The sequence below is a fragment of the Monodelphis domestica genome, chromosome 1, assembly GCF_027887165.1.
Source record: "Monodelphis domestica isolate mMonDom1 chromosome 1, mMonDom1.pri, whole genome shotgun sequence".
NCBI lineage: Eukaryota > Metazoa > Chordata > Mammalia > Didelphimorphia > Didelphidae > Monodelphis > Monodelphis domestica.
In genome coordinates, this window is record NC_077227.1 from 755,198,064 (window position 1) to 755,217,208 (window position 19,145).

Below are 19,145 nucleotides of genomic sequence, written 5' to 3' on the forward strand. Positions count from 1 at the left end.
ATTTACCCCTCAGCTGCCGGCGGTGATTCAGGATTTGATTTATAGTTTTATTGATTGTTGAGTCCTAAGAAAGTGATGGAGGAAATGCCAATAATTCCAATTCTAAGCGTGCAATCAGCACCTCTCCCCCGGGGAGTCAGTTGTTAAACGTTTCCTAGGGTGACCCTTCTCCCCGGCCGTCTGAGTCAGGGCAGTTCTGTTGTCTCTTGGGTGCCAGGGAGGAGAAGAATCCTCTTTCCAGTTGTGTGTGCCCGGACCTGGCACGGTGCCCAGCGCGCACCGCAGGCTTCAGCACAGCCAGCTTGTCAGGTCTCGCCCGCAGGCAGGGGCATGGCATGGGCACACACAAATCTTTGCACAGAACCAAATGGAAGGCGGACATCATTCAGTCTATTGCATAGTTGCTCAACAACCATTTATTGAGCACCTACTATGTGCTGGCCCAGAATACACAAGGAAACTGGAAGCTGTCCCTGGTCTCAAGGAACTCACTTTATTTAAGGAGAAACAACAGAGATTCGAGAAATAAAGATGAAGTCTGTGCAGAATATTTTGGGGATGAGTTTCAGGGAGGTCTTGCCGCTGGGGGGTGATCCAGGAAGGCCTCCTGCAGGAGGTGGGCTGGAGCTGAGCTTCAAAGGAAATGAGGGATTCTGAGAAGTAGAAAGGAGAGGAAATGTGTTCCAAGTTTGGTTAGAAGCTCATGGAAAAGCCTGGAGGTGGGAGATGAGATGTCTTGGTTGGAAGATGGCCAACGGGGCAGTTTTGTTGGATGGTGACGTTCAGGAGGAGCTGCAGACAACAACCTGGGACTGGATTGGGAAGGAGTTTGAATGCCAAAAACAGCGGGGTTTGTGTTTTTAACTCAAGGCAATAGGGAGCCCCTGAAGGTTCTTGAGCAGAGGTGTGGTGGTTAGGCTCCCCTTGGGGATGTTGCTTTGGCCGCTATGGGGAGGGAGAGAGAGAAGAAAGCTGAGCCCAGGGAAACCTATTAGGAGGGGCTGGAGTCATCCAGAGGAGCAGGCAGGCTGGAGGCTCACCGATATGGGGTTGAGGGGTGACTTGTAAACCCCCCATGAGAAGGTGGGGGTAGATCTGGATAGAAATGGGGGGGCCAAACAGAGTGGATTCATTCCAGCTCAGAGACAGACCATGCACGCTGCATTCTACAGATAAGGACACTGAGGCACAGAGAAGGGAAGAATGTGACCCAAACCACACAGCTCCTAAAGGGGGTGCCAGATCTGCTCACCCCAAGCCCTGGGCATCCTGCTCCCCTTCTGGGTCATCCCGCGGGGCCTCCTCTTTGAACAGAGGCCTTCCTCCCCCTGGACCCCCGGGGCAGGGACCTCGTGCTCCCGCTCCCCATCTCTGCCCCAGGCTCGCCCCAAGAGCGTGGACAGGGCCCCCCTCTTGGTGGAGCTCCCACTCCTCCGGCGTGTCTGTCTTGGGGGAAGCAGCCCCAGAGGGAGCAGCGGAGGTCAGACCAGAACCCAGGCGTCCTGACTCCAGCCTGTGTGACCTTGGGCAAGTCATTTAACTTCAGTCTGCCTCCTCTAAAATGGGGATAACAGCACCTCCCTTTCAGGGTTGTTGTGAGAATCAAATGGTCTGGTATGTCTAAAGTGCTTGGCACAGACTGGACAAACTTCTTTCTTGCCTTTCTTCCCGTTACCCACTTCATCTGCCTGGGTGTTCCCCTCTCTGTGGCCGCCATCTTGACTCTTCTTGGCTATCCAGTTTAAGCCTATCCTGCCCTCCCCAGCGAATGTAGACATTGTGGGAAGGGGAGAGCCATTCCCCAAACTGCCTTCTCCGGTGTGTCCATGAGCCACAGAGGCGCTCAGGGCATGGCTCCTTGAGGGACGTGGTGCCCGAATGGGCTTTGGGACCCCGTGATGGAGCCCCATCTCGAGAGCCCACGTCATTCTGCTCCTCCCAGGAGAGGCCTCGAGCGGGAGCCCAACCTCGAACCCAGGTTTTCGGGCTCCGAGCCTGCGTTCTTTCCTCTAAACCTGTCCTTGGGGGCCGAGCCATCTGTGGCCGCCTCACCGTCCTTCTGCGATAGGCCGGAGAGACAAGAGGAGGCTGGGGCCGCTGGCAAGATGGCCTTGAAGGTTCTAGGACGGGGCAGCAGGCTCGAGCCCATTCGCAGAGCGGCGTCTTGGAGGATCAGGGCAGTCGCTCCTCTGGGGCCAGACCAGCCCCCACCCCCCAGCCAGGCGGTTCTCCACAGGGGGCTGCCTGTGGTCAGTGACTGGCGCCGCACCTCTGCCTGGTGGCATTCTCTCATCTGTGCACCTCCAGCCACCCTGCTGCATCCGGCCCAAAGAGGCGCCAAGCTCCCGCGGGTGCCCGGACAGCAGACATGTCAGAAGCTCCCGGCCAGCTGGGGAGAGAAGGGGCTGCCCAATCGGGGAAGGAGGGGGCTGTCATCGATCTCCCCAAGCACGGTGTGAAATCACCCCCTCAGACTCGGGTTCTGCCGCTGTAAAATAGTCCGCAGAGGTTCGCCACTCCTGGCCTCGGGAAGCGCCGGCGCACACAGGAAGGCAGAGGATGGCCAGACTGTCCCGAGGCTCGTCCTCCCTCAGCCTCTCAGCCTTCTCCTCCGGGGCTTCGCCCATCCCTCAGTTTCCTCGTGTGGACTGGTGGCCCCTGGGAGGCCTCCTCCTTTCCGCAGGCTCTTCGCTCTTGGGCTCTAGCCTAATTGGATAAATGGGAGTCTCTTCCTCGAAAACATCAGAGGGATTGAAATGCCTCCGGGCTTGGCGCTGGGTCCAGGGTGGAGTCGGGCCTCCACGTGCTCATCTCGGAAATGGGAATAACCCTTGGCAGACAAAAAGGATGACTGGTGCTCTGCAGACTGTGAAGCCTCATTCCTGGGTCTCGATTGGCATTCGTAGCCCCTCTCGCTGTGTCCCGGTGCCTGGAAAGTGCAGGAGATGCCCTGGGCAGCCTTGGGGGGCCCCGAAGCCCCACAGCTGAGGCTGTGCTGAGGAAGAGTGGAGGGGCAGCAGAAGGGGTCCGAGGAGCACTGGGGTCTAGGACTTGCTCCACCGCGGAAGAAAACTAGAGAAGGGGCTTCTCTGGGGAGGCCAGCCGCCATGGAGGTGCTGTTGGGGGGTCTGGAAAGTGCCCCACATCCGTCCCCCTCCCTTGTCGCTCACCTCCTCCCCAGCCAGTAAGAGCGACAGCAGCCAGAGCCGGGAGGCTCACTCCACCACAGCTCAGACTCCCAGAGGGGCTCTGGAGAGACTGCTCAGGCTTGGGGCCCTCAGGGAGCTCTCCTTGGTGCTGAGCCCACTCCCTCCTGGTCAGGGAGCCTCACCCCACCGCATCCCCCACCCCCAGCAGTCCTCCTCACACCGGGCACAAGGGGCCCAGCCAGCTTCCTGAGAAGCCCTTTGCGGACGGATCTTGTTCCGGGCCAGGCTGGGAGTGCGGAGGAGTCCCAGGGAAAGCCGTCCTGAGGGGGCCCCCAAGTCCAGAGCCGGGGCTCAGAGAGGAAAACAAACAAGGAGGGGGAGCTGCCGCCATCTTGTCCTTCTTTCTCCAGAGCCTTCCCTGCTGGCTCGGAAGCTACACCAAGTATCGGCCCCAGGGCAGAGAAGCGGGAGGACCAGACAGTGACTGGGTCAGGGTCATACCGCTAGGAAGTGCCTGAAGTTAGATTTGAACCCCGGCCCTCAGGTCTCCAGGCCTGACTCTGGAGCCGTGGCATCCTGCAGACTCCCTTTCCTCTCTCTCATCCTGTCTCTGAGAAGCCTTGGAGGGAACACCCAGGACCTTCTCCTCCCTGAGCTCCGGTGGGTCTCTCCCTCCGCTCTTCTCTGCTGGGTGCTGCGCCTGGGCTCCTTCCTCTGCCGGGGAAGACAGGGTCGCAGCAACTCCTTTTCAGAGGCTGCTTTAGGGCTCCCAATATTTCCCAAAGTCCAGGAGCTCCTAGGCCTAGAGAGGTGGGGGAGGCCCTCCTGCCCTCTCTGGCTCACAACCTCAGTTTCCTCATCTGTAAAATGGACATCCTCAGGGCTCCATGTTCCACCCAGGGCCACTGTGGGGAGCTTATTCCTCTCAGGGCATTGGGAGGGAGCACTGGGAGAATCGCATCTCCAGGAGAGATGGGAGGAGGCTCCTTTGGGGGTCATCTAGTCCAGCTGAGGGGAAGTGGCCACTGGCCCCAGGTCAGGCTGCTGAGGGTTGTAATAATTAAAATAGTTGAGGCCATAAACTGTAGTGATTAAAATAGTGGAAGATATAAATTGTAGTAGATATAAGAGAGGGTGAGTAAATTTGACCACAGAAATATGTTTCACTACAGTGTCTTGGGTTTTAAAATCAAATATAAGGTGGTCGCCAGGGAAATATTCCCAATTATGAATATACCCAAGTCAGCTGGGTTTTATAGAGATTTTAATTCATACAAATGAGGAATTAAAGAAAAGGAGAGAAAGAGAGAAAAAGGGGAATAATGAGAAAAGGATAGGCCAGCCCAGGCCTAAGCCCTAAAAGAAAGATCAGTCAGTCCTTAATCACTCACCACAAGATCTGTCCAAGCAAGGATTCTAGTGACAGCAGGCCAGCTCCATCTCAGCTGCCTCCACCAGCTCAACCCTCAATCTGAATGGCCCTCTGAATGAATCTGAGCTCCTATTTAAAGGGCATTTTCTCCTATGTCACCTCCCCCAAGTCCTTATATCTACCAATCACAGTAGACGGTTTCCAAAGGACAGCCCATTCTTAGTTCACACCTGAGTAGACTAGAATCTCTGAGTAAGTTCTCACCTCTTTGCTCCTTGTAAGTTCACAAGTTGCCTGACCTTTATAGGTACTTAGCACCCCTTTGTATTAGTTCTAAAATAGGCCTGGCTTAAGAACTTTTGACCTACTATAAGTATGGGTTTAAGTACTTTTCATTGTTCAGCAAAGTTTACAACTTTATCTTTCCCTAGGGCAGACTCAAGTAGGTGAGTTCTCACATTCCTGATCTAAGTAGCTTCACTGCCCAATTGGGGAATGGTCCCAATGGGGAATGTTTAAGGTTTACAATCCTAACCTTATGAAGTAGGTCTGAGAATTTTTAAGGTTCACAGGGTGGAGCAGCATCTGAGCCTCACCTCTGGGACTGAGGCTGGGTAAGAAGGCCCTTCTGAGACCAGGAAGGAGGCCAAAGGCAGTACAGGCTCAGGGGACAGCGGAGGCTTCACTGGGGCCAGACCAGAGCAGGGAGTGGGGAGAAGATGGGAAAGGTCTGCAGGAGCCTTGAAGGCCACAGCAAGCCATCTGGACATTATTCTCCAGGCAGCAGAGGATGGGAAACAGGAGTGAGATGATGAGGCCTTGGAGTGAGAAAGCTCTCTTGGCAACAGCCTGGAGGGAAGGAGACTGGGGCAGGCAGATGGAGGATGAGGCTGAGGCCCAGGGGGGGTTGTGGGGATGCACAGAAGGATGGAAGGATGGATGGAGGATGGAAGAATGGATGGATGGATGAATAGATGGATGGACAGAAGGATGGATGGATGGAAGGAAGGATGGAAGGAAGGATGGATGGATGGATGGATGGATGGATGGATGGATGGAAGGAAGGAAGGATGGATGGATGGAAGGATGGAAGGATGGATGGAAGGATGGATGGGAGATCAAGACTGGAGTTGGCAGGCTGGGGCCCCTGGCTGACCCAATGTACCTTTTTCCCATTAAAGAATTCCCGGGCCGTGGCTCTTCTTCCATCTTTTTTGTGGTGGAGCTCTAGAGACCTTTGACAGGATGGAAGCCCCAGCTGGCCCATCCCCTCATTGGGCAGCCAGGGGCCTTGAAGGTCAGAGAGGAAAGACTGTGGCTCTTGCTCGACTCTCCCAGGTCCAATTTCCTGAGGATGACTCGAGAGTGCCGGGAGGAGGGCAGGCCTCTTCTTCCCTGGGGTCTGCAGGGAGTGTTGGGGGCGAGTGGGGGGCTGTGCTGGCAGCCCTCCCTACTCAGGAGAGCCAGCAGGCTGAGGGAGGGGAGGCCCGCGGGCAGAGCCAGCCGAATCGGGTCTAATTTTAGCCCCGTAGCCTTGGCGCTGTCCCTGTGAGCTCCAAGACAGTTCGGGAGACACAATGAAATGTTTTGTTCCACGGCCTGGATGCCGTGACAAGGAGATGGCAACGACGTCAGGGGACGTGACTCAGGCCTGGTGCCCGTTGGAGGCAGGAGCTGGCATTCCAGAGGAGCCAAACAAGGCCGGGCACACACTCTGCCAGCACAGCCTTGGCCGGCCGGCCTCCACGAGGGGCCCCGACGCTGTTGTCAGGGTCTTCTAGAAAGGCAGCGACAGCTCCCAGGTGTCTCTTCTCCAGCCAGGTGGGGAAGCCATACCTGAAGCCAGAAGCTTGGACAGGAGGCCCTGCTGTATGATGAGGCCATTCTGCCCCCTGGGAGGGTCCCTCCCCCTCCTCCAGTTTCCCCAGCTCTAAGGTGGGCAGGGAGGCTCACAGATGGGAGGCCCGGCCGGCCCAGGGGTCTCCTGTCCCTCCCCACCGTTCCAGGAGAAGCCACCGAGAGAATATTCAGTCCTCTGGCTCACGGGCATGCAGCAAGCTCCGAGCTCTGCCTTGTCTGGTCCTAGGGGAACCCGCACCTCCTCCCCGCCCCAGCCTCTACCTCCCTCCAGGGAGAGATTTCTGCTCCCCAATGAGGCTTTCTCAGCGCCATTTTACAACCAAGGAAATGGAGGCACCCCCCACCAGCTCACCCCGACCCCTCTGAGACTTCCACGTTTGTCCCGTCCACTTCCTCCCTCCTTGGAGCCTCCAGACAACCAGGGGAGGGTCCAAGATGGGGCTCCCCAGGCAGCCCCTTCCCAGCCTCCAGAGTCATCCCTGAGAGGAGCAGGGACTTCCCAGCTCACACAGCCAGGGTGGGTCAGAGATGGGATTTGAACCCAGGACTATGGCACACACAGGATGGTTGTCCAGCTGTGCCTCTCCCTGACCCTGTTGGGGGTTTTATTGGCAGATGCTAGTCTGCCATTCCTTCTCCTGCTCATGTTACAGATGAGGAAACTGAGGCCCCAGAGCCAAAGATTCAGCAGGATTAGAACCCAGACCTCCCGGCTCCATGGTCTGATCCCCATTCCTCCACCATATTTAAAGGGAGGGACTGGGCCAGATGGTCAGGGGTGGCCCTCAGGCAGAGAAGATGGCCTAGGCAAGGGGGGAGCAGGAACCCCAAAACTCTGATCCCCCAGCAACGTCCCCATGATGCAGCCTGTTTGCTCAGCTGGTAAAATGGGAATAATGAGGGAGGCCTCCTGGAGCCACCATCCACCAAGAGACTGACCTTGTGGTGAGCTCTGGGAGAGGGGCAGGAGGGCTGACAGGCCTTAGGCAGCAAGAGCTGGGTGCAAGTGCTGCCTCCCCCAGGCTGGGCACCTGATGGAGTACGCTTTAATCCTTGGCCCATTTCCAGGCTCAGCTTGTCAGGAAGCTCAAATGGCCTTGGGGTGTGCGTCTGGGGCTCCCTTTGGGCCGTCAGGAGGGGCTGGGGGTGTCCCCTTGGCAGCCCCCCCATCGAGGACCCTCCCTGGGGAGAGTCAGGGCCCTCTGCGGACAGCAGCCTCAGGAGGCTGGTGTGTCCTGGGGCTAAGCTGGGGGGAGTCTGGCTGGGACCAAAAGAGCCCTGGGTGGGGGGCCCTCTCCCCCCCATTCCCTCCTCCAGGTCAAGGCAGTGGAGGCACCCTTCAGGGCCCCTGGGCCCCCCACTCATCTCCCTAAGGAGGAAGGAGTTTCCTCGGCTGTTCTTGGACACCTTTTGCTAGTCACAGTTTGGGTCCCGTCCTTGTATTTTACAGGGGGGGAAACTGAGGCTGAGAGGGCTCCCTCGTGGCCAGAGGCCGCCAGCCCGAGGTGGGCAGCAGCCAGGGGGCTCAGGCGGCTGGTCCTTCCTCCACAGGCACCATGGGCAAGCAGAACAGTAAGCTGGCCCCGGAGGTGATGGAGGACCTGGTGAAGAGCACCGAGTTCAACGAGCACGAGCTCAAGCAGTGGTACAAGGGCTTCCTCAAGGACTGCCCCAGCGGCCGCCTCAACCTCGAGGAGTTCCAGCAGCTCTACGTCAAGGTGCGTCCGGCTGGGGCGGGGCATCTGGGCTGGGGGGGCGTCTGGGCTGGGGGGGGCGTCTGGGCTCATGGGGGGTGTTCTGGTGGCTGGGAGGGGATGTCTGAGCTGGTGGGGGTGGGGAGGGAATCTGGTGGCTGGGAGGGGATGTCTGAGCTGGTGGGGGTGGGGAGGGAATCTGGTGGCTGGGAGGGGATGTCTGAGCTGGGGGGGGGGGGGCTGGGAGCCGCCTGGTGGCTTGGATGTGGTGTCTGGCCTTGTGGTGGGGGAAGCCTCAAGTGGATGCTGAACCCCACTGGCTCTATCTTGGGGGATCCCTCAGGGTAAGGGGGGCTACCCACTGACAGGACCCACAGGTCAGGGGCCAAGTTGGGCACCTCCTGCTCCGGCCAGAGGGACCCGGGGTGCGAGTCCTGCTAATTCCCCTCCAAGTGCCTCAGTCTCCTCCTCTGTAAAATGGGGGTTAGGACAGAAGGCTTCTCTTGTCCCGAGGGTGCCCATAGTGGCCACAGAGGGCAGGGAGGTGGACAGGCTCGTGTAGACGGGTCAGAGGCCCTGGCCTGGGGAATGGGAGGATGAGCCTGAAAGGGGACGCCTCCAGCCAGCTCTGAGGAAGTGGTCAGGGTGGCTCGTGGCCGGCTTGGCCTCTGGGCTGGCCTCCCCCCACAGGAACCAGAGCAGCCGACGGGGGCTCCCACTGCCCGGCGCCAGCCCGTGGGGCGTCTTTTCTGTCTGCCTCGTTGTTGGCCACACGGTGCCGCTCGTCCAGCTCCCAGGGAGCCCCCAGGCCGGAGCTGCCTCCTGCCTCTCTCCGGGACAGCCTCTGGGCCCACCGGCAGGACTGGCCGGACGGGGTGTCCAGGCTGTTCCCTCCCTCCCTCCCGGCAGCCTCCGGCCAGCCCTTGCCAGCCCATCTCCCAGCAGGCCCGAGGCGGAGCCTGGAGAGCCCAGCTGAGGCTGGGGAGGCGCCTGTGCTGGGAGGGGAGGCTGGCCTGGCCAGAGGCCTCTGGACAGCAGACAGAGTCTGCACCGCATCCACAGGCACTGGGGAGCCACGGCAGCTCCATCAGGAGGGGAGCGACCTGGGCGGACCTGGACATGCAGAAAAGCTCTCATGGAAGCCTCTGGCAGAGGAATAGCAGGGGTGGCCCTGAGAGGCTGTGGGGGATCAGGGAGCTCAGTTTCCCCATCTGAAGAGGGGGGATGGGCTTCATTGCTCCTAAGGGCCCGCCAGCCCCGGATCCTTGGCCTGCTGAAAGCACCAGCCAGCCTGGATCAAGGCACGAGGAGGCGGCTGTGAGAGCTGAAGGGCCACCCTGCCCGGAGCAAGAACAGCCACAGGGGTTCTCTGACCCCCAGGAGGGGCTCCAGTACAGGGGAGGACCCAGGACACCAGCTGAGCCCAGAAGAGATGCCCTGAGAGGAGACAGGGAGAGAGGAAGGAGGGAGGGATGGGGAGAGACAGAGAGGGAGAGAGGGAGAAAGACACAGAGACACAGAGAGAGGGAGGGAGACAGACAGACAGACATTATTAGGGACAGCCAAGAGCCAGAGCCCAGGAAGGGGGAGCATAAATTCCCGGAAATGACCGAGAGCAGCAGCAGGTGCCCCCGGAGGGGCAGACGGAAGCCTCGGGACCTCCTCTGCAACGTCCTGGGAAGGACGAGGACTTGCTCTGCCTTATCTCCAAGCCCCCTGCCAGGGCGGTCAGCTGGGCCCTGTATGAGGTCTCCCCTTTCCCTCCAGACGTTTCCCGAAGCAGAAAACCAGTTCCAGGCGGCCTTCCGGGCCTCCCTCCCATGGGCTCTTCCCCTCCGGCTTAGAATCACGACTGTGCTGGCTCCAGGGCAGAAGAGTGGTAGGGGCTGGGCGGTGGAGGGTAAGTGACTGGCCCAGGGTCACCCGGCGGGGCAGCGCCTGAGGCCACATTGGAACCCGGCCCTCAGTCTCCAGGCCCCACCCTCTGTCCCCTGAGCAGGCCACCTGCCCTCCTTATAGCTGTCTGGACCCTCAGAGGAGCCAATGGGGTGTGTCGCTCATTCCATGGCCTCGAGCTCTGCTGGAGAGGCCGCCAGGGACTGGCCCAAGCTGGCCGCTGAGGCCGGAGTCGGCCCTCCTGTCTCCGGGCCTCCTCGGAGGCCGCTGAAATCTCCCCCTCTCTGAGCTCTTCCCGGCCCGCCCTGTGAGCCTTCCTCCCGGGGCGGCCTGTGGGTGCCGCCTTGTCCGGGCTGTCCTCCAGCCTCGCCACCTCGGGGTGCGCCTGAAAGCCGGGACGGGGGCTCGGTCCTTGCTGCCCCCCCGCGGTCAGCAGCACGGCCGGTGCCGGGCCCTTCCGGACACCCAGGCAGAGGCCGTCCGCAGATGGCGCCGAGCTCTGGCCCTCCCTCCTGGCGCCATTGGCCGCCCTCTCAGCCCCGCGGCGCGCCGTCCTTCCTCCCTCGGGAGCCTGGTCGCCCGAGGGCGGCTGACAGTCTGTGCCCAGCCCAGGGTCGGCGGAGCAGCTGGTGGGGCCCGGCTTGGAGATGGGAGATGGCGGGTGGGAGGTCCAAGCAGGGCGCGGCCTGGGGGAGGAGTCTGGAGGGCGGCAAGAGAAAGGGCTTCGGGACCACGCTCAGAAGAGGGAAGCGCGTTTGGGGCAGACACGGAGCCGCTCGAGCCAAGGAAGGGCGTGTTCTTGGTTTCGCTCGCCCCGAAGGCCGGGACGTGGACAGGAAGGGAGGCGTCGTGGGGCCGAGGCACAGGAAGAAAGTGGTGCCGGGCGCGGGGAAGTGCTCGCCCAAGGCCACACAGTCGGGAAGAGCGAAGGTTCGAGCCACAAACAGAGCATTGGAGGCAGCTCTGTGGCGCGGACTGAGCTCTGCTCCCAGTCAGGAAGACCTGAGATCAGATCCTGCCTCAGGACTTACTGGGGGTGTAACACCCGGCCGGCCATTTCACCCGTTTGCCTCCATGTCCTCATCTGTAAAAGGAGGACCATAGGAGCAGCCACCCCACGGGGCTGCGGGCAAGGATCCCAGGCTTCAAGTGCTTCGCGGGGTGCCTGGCGCACAGTAGGTGCTTTGCTTCCTTCCTTCTTCTCCAACAAGGCTTCTCACTCTTGCTGGATTTAATGCCAGCTTCCGCGAGGCTCCTTCACATTCTCTGAGGACGGACAGACGGATGGCGGCTTTTTCCCTGAGGGAAGCCCCAGGCTCACATCCTGAAGGAGGTGGATGGAGGGAGGCAGGAAGCGGAGGAGGGCAGAAAAGATCAGAGACCAGACCGGGCCGCCTATTTTCTTCTGGGTCTCTTCAGACCACCAGGGCATGTGGTGAAGACGGGCCCCCTCACAGGTCCACGTCCCCCTCCTGCGTGCCGGGGATCCTTTACCGCTCTGGACTGGCACTGCCTTGGCACACACCCTCCACGCCCTCGTAGGGCATCATTGGCACCCCTCATGCGTGCCGTGGCAACTGCCCTGCTAGGCCGATCGGGCACCTGCCACACAAGGCTTCTCCCGATTCCTCAGTTGCCCATTGTTCTCCCCCACTTCCTACATCATTACAGCACAGAGACGTCTTCCTGTGTAGACTGGAAACGCCACTGAGGAGGACCCCCTCCTGTCTGCCGCCTCCTCCCCGGTGCCTGGCGCACAGGAGGTGCTTTATGAAGAGCTTCATTCTTCGGAGAGTTTTAATGATTTAAATGAATTGAAGAAATTGACAAAGAGGAAGCAGAACAGAGATGAGAATAAAAGCACCGGAGGGTGCGGAAAGGTCCTGACGGTCAGAAGTGGGGGAAGAGGAACATTTCATTTCCCTTCGTTTCATTCCAACCTTTCCCCGAACAGGAAGATTTGCACCCACGTCCCGCTCTCGTGCTCCTGGGCCCTCCGGGAGCCTCAGGCAGTTGGCAGCATGGGCCGGGGATGCCAGCCTTTTCTTTCCTTCCAGAGAGATGCCCTGCTAGGGATCGGGCCCAGATTTGGAGGCGGCCTCTGGCAGGGCCACCCCGATGGGCCGGGACCCACCAGGCCAATCTCTTGGAGAACCGGGGGAGAAGCCAGGGCAACTCTCCGGAGCAGTGCCAGCTTCCTGGGGGCGATGTTCTGTCAGAGGTGCCCTGCGGAGGAGGACGCGCTGGCAGAGGAGGCAGTGCCGGGGCTGGCCCTACAGCCCGAAGCCCAGAGGGGAGGGTGGTGTTTGGGAGCATCCTTGGGAAAGGGCTTGGCTCAGGGCATGAGTTCGAGGAAGAATCTGGGGTTCTTATTCACGGAGAAAGGAGTCGTGCCAGGCAGGGCCCACCAGCATCCCAAGTGGGCAAACACTGTCCTTAGCATCATTGAAAGCTGCCTTGCCCGGTGACCTTGGACCAGGCTCTCTGGAGAGCTTCGGAAGCCCTTCACAAACATGCCTCAACTTACCTTTCCAGCCTTTCCTTTTCCTCATCCCATGACTCAGCCCAACTCCCTTTCTCCCTCTTCTGCCTCCACGCCATGGCACTGACGGTAACCCATGCCTGGAATGCCCGTCTTTACCTCTGCCTCGTGAATCTCTGGCTCAGGCAATGGTCAGTGGATGAGCATTTGTCAAGTGCTTTGAGATCCTTCCACGTTGGGGAGATGCCAAGTGTGAGCCGGGTACCAGATGGTGAAGCTGGTCCCGGGATGCCCCTCCAACACAGGAGACCAGCCATTAAATTCCCTCCAACGGCCTCAATTAAGCAGCTCTGTGTCAGCCTCGTTCCCTTGTACCCGGGGCCTCAGGGACAAAGAGCCCAGGAAACAGTCTGTGCCCTTCACCGGCTTGGTGCCAACTACATAAATGCCCGTGATTTCAGGAGGGAGAAGGGCCCATCACTGGGCAGGGTGTCTTCCGGGGGTGGCAGCCGGACGGATGCCTGTGCTTCTCACCTGGTGCCCAGGAATCATTCTGCCAATAGGTCTGCCCCAAGAGGAGATGCCCTTTGGGGCTCTCGTCCTGTTTGTCAGAGGGCAGCCTCATCCCTCGGGCTCATGGCCTGAAAAGTACTTGGTAGAAAAGAGCCCTCAGAGGCTCCCAGCATCCCCATGAGTCCAGGACTGGGCATCACACTTGGCATAACTCCAAATGCCTCAGTTTCCCCATATGGTGAGTCAGAGGTGAATAAAGTTCTTGGCAAACCCTCGAAGATTATTGAAATGCCGGCTCTAATGGACGGCCAATCATCGGCATTCTACCCTCTGCCCAAAGACTGCCCAGGAGGAGGAACCCACCAGGGAGATAATGGGCATGCATTCTGCCTCTGCATCATGCCAAGGACTGCAGGTCTAAGGAGAGGAACAAAGACAGGAGACCGTGTTGAGAGCTCGGCACCATCAGGCTCTGGGCAGGACGCCCTGGAAATCCATAGAGGGGTCAAGGCAGCCTGGGAAAGGATTCTTGCAGAAACTGGGGTTTTAGCTGAGATTTGGAAGATAAAAATGAGAAGGGAGATCATTCCAGGCGGGGGACACTGCCATAGGGAAATGCTCGGAAGTGGGAGACTTCTGTGAAGAATAGCCAGAGGGCCGGGGTCCCTGCGTGGCCAGGTTCATGGTGGGTAAGAAGGGGAAGTGATGTGCAAGGAGTGGGAAGGGCAGGAGGGGGCCGGGCACCCCCCAGCCCTCCCCTGCCATCAGAAGCAAGCCTGGGCACTGGCTTGTCAGAGGTGGAAGGGCTCCGTGCTCAGCTCTGGACCGTTGCTCCTCTCCTACAGTGACTTGGCAAAGGCGCCTCCTCCGATGTGCAGGGACCCTGAGCTGGGAGGGATGGCTGGTGCACTGGACCCAGTCTGAGCATTGGATGACATCCCAGAGGGATCCGTGTAAAGGCTGGTGCTTGGGGCCAGGAAGCCACTTGGCACGTCCAAGAGAAGGGAAGCAAAGGTAGCCACAAGGGCCTCAAGAAAGGATCTCGGGGTTCTAGGGGAGCCAGCAAGGCTGAAATAAGAGAAGCAAAGCGGCTGAAACTCAGGAGCCTGCCCTGCCCCACCCGGGGTGCCCCCAATGTTGTCCCCATTTCCAAGATAACAAAGTCGAGGTCGGGAGAGCAGAAACGAGTGGGCCTCGCTTTCAGCTCCCTCCATGTGGCCTGACGCTGCTTCTCTGCCCCCCGAGATGCAGGGTTTGGGGGGAAATCTAAAAGGATGGCAGGGCTGCCCGCCTCCGTGCTGGCAGGAGAGCCAGGCTGATGCGGCTCCCTGAAGGAAGGCAAAATGCCATTTCCACAGCAAGTCCAGAGAGCCATCTCACCCCTCAGCCAGTTGTAGTGGCAGCAGCTGGCACGGGACGTGATGCTGACAAAGGGCATGCTGGGCTTCTGGGTGTTGGGGGAAGCCTCCGGGAGGCCCATTTCCCTCCTGCTAGTAAGATGTGAGGGGAGCCCACTGGTTCTGCAGGGATCGAAGGACCTCCAGGCTCCCGGCCCTGGCCTGGCCCTCTGGACCCCCTCAGCCCCGGTCAGTGCCACTTAGTCTTTGGGGACTTTTTAGATCTAGAAGGGAACTGACGGGGCGGCAAGGCCAAGCCTCTCATTTCACAGAGGAGGCAGCTGAGGCTCAGAGGGACGAAGGGGCTCACCCGAGATCCCAGAGGAACTAAACGGCAGCTCAGTCAAGAAAGCAAGGTGGCTCAGTGGATAGGGAGCTAGGGTTGGAGATGGGAGGTCCTGGGTTCAAGTGTGGCCTCAGACACCTCCCAGCTGGGTGACCCTGGGTAAGTCACTTAACCCCCATGGCCTAGCCCTTACCGCTCTCCTGCCTTAGAACCAATACACAGTATTGAGTCTAGGGCAGAAGAGAAGAGTTGAAAACTTTTTAAAATGTATTAATAAATATAGTAATAATAATGTTGGCTCGCATTTCTAGAGCTTACTAAAGACTGCAAAACACTTTATATTCTCACAGTAATAATGGGAGATAGGTTCCTACTTTACAGTCTAAGAAACTGAGGCCAGTAGAGGTTAAGTGACTTGTACAGGGTCACACAGCTAGTGTCTGAGGTTAGATTTGAACTCAGGTCTTCCTTGCTCCAGTGCACCCATAGACACCGCCGTGATCCAGAGACAGAGAAAGAGGGGGAGAGAGATACTGAGAGGCAGGGAGGGGGGGCGGGAGACAGAGATAGGGAGAGACAGACAGACAAGGGGGAGAGAGACAGAGACCCGGAGGGCCACAGCCCTCTTCGACGCTGCCCATGAATTCGCTGCTCCCAAGCACCAACTAGGGTCTCGTTATCGGTGGGGGACCAAGGACAGCGCCAAGCCCGGGTGGAGAACGCCTTCCTTGCAGTCCCTCCAACACAACTCTTCATTTCCCATCTCCATGCCTTTGGCCCAGCACTCCTCCATACCTGGGATGCTCTGCTCCTCTCCCACCCTCTGCAGGGGACCCCTCCGTGTCCCCGCGGCTAGAGCCTTCCCTTCGGAGAGTCCCTTCGAGAGGGGCGGCCAGCTTCGATCCGCCTCAGCCTCCAGCGGCCCTTCCTGGCGGTGGCGGTCATTTCCGTCCCGCCTCCCCGCCCTCCCCTCTGTTTCTGCGGCCGGAGCGCCCCGTCTGCTCGCTGCCCTCCGCGTCCGTTCATGGCGGTCTCTCCAGGCTTCCCCAGTTCTTATGGCGCCCGCCCGGCTCTTCCATCCCAGCCCCGCGCGTCCATCCATTCCCCAGGGACGCGCGCCCCCTAGTGGCCAGGTCTTGCCAGCACCAGGAGAGCCGCTCGCCCTTCTCCTCCCTCAGAACAAAGCTGGGCTTGACTGCCCGCCGGCCTGCGCAGGGCAGCCCTCTCCTCTCCCCTCCCCCTCCCCCCGTGGCCGGTTTCGCTGGGCCCATCCCCAGGCTTGGAATGTCCTGAGCGGAGGGGCCTTCGCGAGGCTCAGAGGGGGAGTGACACGGCCCTTGTGCCAGCCTCCGGGAGCGCTCGCAGCCAAGGCCGGGAGGCGGGTTCCTCCTCGGGGCTTCCAGGGCACGAGCCCGGGCAGCTCGTGCGGGCGCAGGCTTTCCTGGAGTTCTCGCCCGGGGGCCGCGCACGGCCTGTCCCCATCCAGCGGGCGGGGCTCTCCTGACTGCGCGGGCAGAGACCCTGGGACCAGTCCAAGCCGGCGGGGCACGTGCGCACTCTGCTGAGGGCAGGGACTGCGGAAGGGCCAAAAGCTAGTGCCGGAGCCCTTCCTCTGCCCCGGCGGAGGCTTCTGTCCTAGGTCCTGGGATGCAAATAGAGCCCGAGGCAGGCACCTGCTTTCCCTCAGGTGAAGAGGGATTGCTTGGATTCTCCTCTTCGCCCTGCCCCGCATTCACACCTGCCGCCCTCCCCAGGGGCTCCCGGCCTCGGCCTTCCCCTCTGGCCTCCCTTTGGGCCTCCTCCCAGTGGATGCGGACTCTTCCTGGGCTGAGGCTGCCCGGCGGCATTATTTGTTCCATGGAAAGAGCCTGGTTTGGCTCCCCTCCCCCCCACGCCCAGGTTTTGAACCCGGAGGGGCGGGGCAGAGACGTTCGGCCCTGGTAAGGCAACCTTAAGTAGAGACTTCAGGGTGCCTCTCAGCGCCCTCCTCAGCCCTGACCCAAAGGGCTTGTGCCCAGCCTTCACCCCAAGGAGTGTGACTTGTCTAAGGTAATACAGGTAGAAAGAAGAGGAGCTGAGATCCGAACCCGGGCTATTTTTCCAGACAGTAAGATGAGATTTTTTTTTTTAATTTTTCCTTTTTCCTGGGAGCTGAGTAACACCAACAAATGCACCCATTTCTGTACAGAAAGAAAATGAGAAGGAATTCTAGGAGAAACTGAGCTCTTCCCTCTATGACTTCCCATCCATGTGTAGACTTAAAGCTGAAAGAGACTCTGAGTCTGGGTCTGGGGCTCCCATCCCCAGCTTCCCTGACACGTGGTCATCTGGCTTCTGCTTGCACACCTCCTGGGACAGGGAGCTCATTAGCTCCTCGGAGTGCCCCAGTCCACTCTGAGGCAGCTGACAGTCCAAGGCATGCTGAGTCTTTTCTCCTGGGCACACCAGGTGTGATTTTCTGGGTCTGATGGTAACAAGCCGCCCCCAATGCTCCAGGGACCCAGTGAAAGCCCTCCCACTGCCCCCTTCAGCAGTCTCCTTCCAGGCTTAGAGATCCGCCCCAAGTGAAAGGACTCGTCCAAGGCCACGTGGCCAGGATGTGTCTGAGGAGGCAGCCCTAGAACCTGAGACTTCCTGGGTTCCAGGTTAAAACAAGGAGGGGGAAGGGAGCCCCATGGGCCGGCCCTGTCTCTGGAGAGGCCAGAGGGGTCCGAGCTGAGGTCGGGAGCGCCCCGCTGCTGGGAGCAGCGACCAACCCCCAGGAGAGGGCCGAGGGCTGGCGCGGCCCCTGGGACCCGGGCAGAGCAGCGTTTCCATGACAGGAGGACCCAGTTTGGGCGGTTGCTAGGTGACGGAGGAGCTTCGCTAATTGGCCTTTCTGACAGGAGCCATCCGAAGGCGAGGGCGAGGACGGAAGTAAAGCGAGCACAGGGGAGGGGCAGCATCCTCAGAGGGCGGGGCATGTCCAGGCCCGCGGGGCCCCTTCCCGCCCCTCTTGGAATCAGTGCTGGCCCGAGAGGGATCAGCCTCCCCCCACCCCGTAGGTGGCAGCCAGGGCTCACCTTTTGCCAGAGTGGCGGAAACACCTTGGCCTCCCCGGGCCTCAGTTCCCCCACTTGTAAAAGGAAGGCGTGGCAGCTAAAAGGCTCAGCGGATTGAAAACCAAGCCTGGAGATGGGCGGTCCTGGGTTCCAGTGTGACCCTGCACAAGTCACTTGACCCCCATTGCCTAGCCCTTACCGCTCTTGTGCCTCAGTACCGATTTGGGCCGTGTGGGGCAGTGGAAAGAGCGGAATTTGTAAGTGGGCGAAGGGAATTCTGGGGCAAAGTCCCTGCCCGGGATGGGCTTCACCTTCCTCTGGTAAACGAGGGAGTGGCCCTGGGTGTGTCTGCCGCAGGGTTCGAGGAAGGGCCCGAGGGCTTGCCGGGTTGTTGGGGGCGGCAGCCTCTCCCGCCAAGCCCGGCTCTGCGGCAGCACCGGCATCGGTCACTGCCTGGTAGTCGGAGAAGGCAGTTCCCTACTGCTCCAAGGGCTCTGCCCGCCGTCATGGATGCCTCGCAGGACCCTGAAAGGTTAGTAGCTGGGTATCATTGTGCCCATTTTACAGACGAGGAAACCGAGGCCCACTGCGGGTAACATCACCTGCTCCTGGTCACACAGCCGGAAAATGTGAAGAGAGGGGAGATTTGAATCCAGAGCACCCGCTCGCGTTGAAAGGGAGCATCTAGTCGGAATGACGGCTTCTGCCTGTTCTCTTTCCTGAAGCACAAAATGCCTGGCTTTGCCCAGGTGGAACTTGGGTCCTTTTGGTCTGGGAATGTATGCTCCAGGCCATCAGCCTTGAAGACGTCCCCGGATGGGGCGCTCACTACCGCAAAAGGAAATAATCCATCCTTGGGCGCAGCTATTGCTGGGGCTTGTTTCCCTCTGTTGAGCCCAAGTCTGAGTCTTCCCAGAGTCCCAGTCTGATCCCCCTCTCTGGAGATGCCTGAAGCCGCCCCAGGAAGGGTCCCTTCCTGAGTCTTCTCTGGGTGAAAGAGCCTCAGCCCGGGGGCCCTCTGGGGAGTGGAAGCTCCCGGAGGGCTTCCGGCAGCCCTTGGCGCTTCTCCCTTTCCTGCGCATCCGCATTCCTCCTTCCATCTGCCCATTTTACAGAGCGTGATGGAATGGAGAGAGCTGGGCTGTGTGACCTTGGAGAGGTCATTATGGCTCTGGTCTTCCCAGCTGCTCTCAGAATCTCCTCCAGATGGGCTAGAAACAGGCTTTTCTTGGGGGGGGGGGCACCAGGACTGACCGGGAGTCCCTGAGCCGGGCCAGCCTGCCCTGCCATCAGGGCTGTGGTGGGGGCCCTCCTGGAGAGGACCGCCTGTCGGGCCAGGCTCCCTGCAGCTCCCCCAGGAGCTGAGGACTCAGTTTCCCCACCTGTAAAAGGGGGCTGACAGCAGGGGATGAGCCAGCTGCCTTGGAGCATTCTTTTGCAGGGGCTGCCCCTGGG

The 19,145-nt window shown here is 59.9% G+C and overlaps 1 protein-coding gene across 1 annotated transcript in view; it reads left to right on the forward strand.

Moving 5' to 3' along the window:
- The window catches only part of VSNL1 (visinin like 1), a 41,723-nt gene that overhangs the window by 14,742 nt on the left and 7,836 nt on the right, over positions 1-19,145 (forward strand). Inside the window, exon 2 of the mRNA XM_056814811.1 lies at positions 7,933-8,099. Within this exon, the coding sequence (XP_056670789.1) occupies positions 7,938-8,099 (162 nt within the window). The 5' untranslated portion in view covers positions 7,933-7,937. The remainder of the gene's footprint in view (positions 1-7,932; positions 8,100-19,145) is intronic.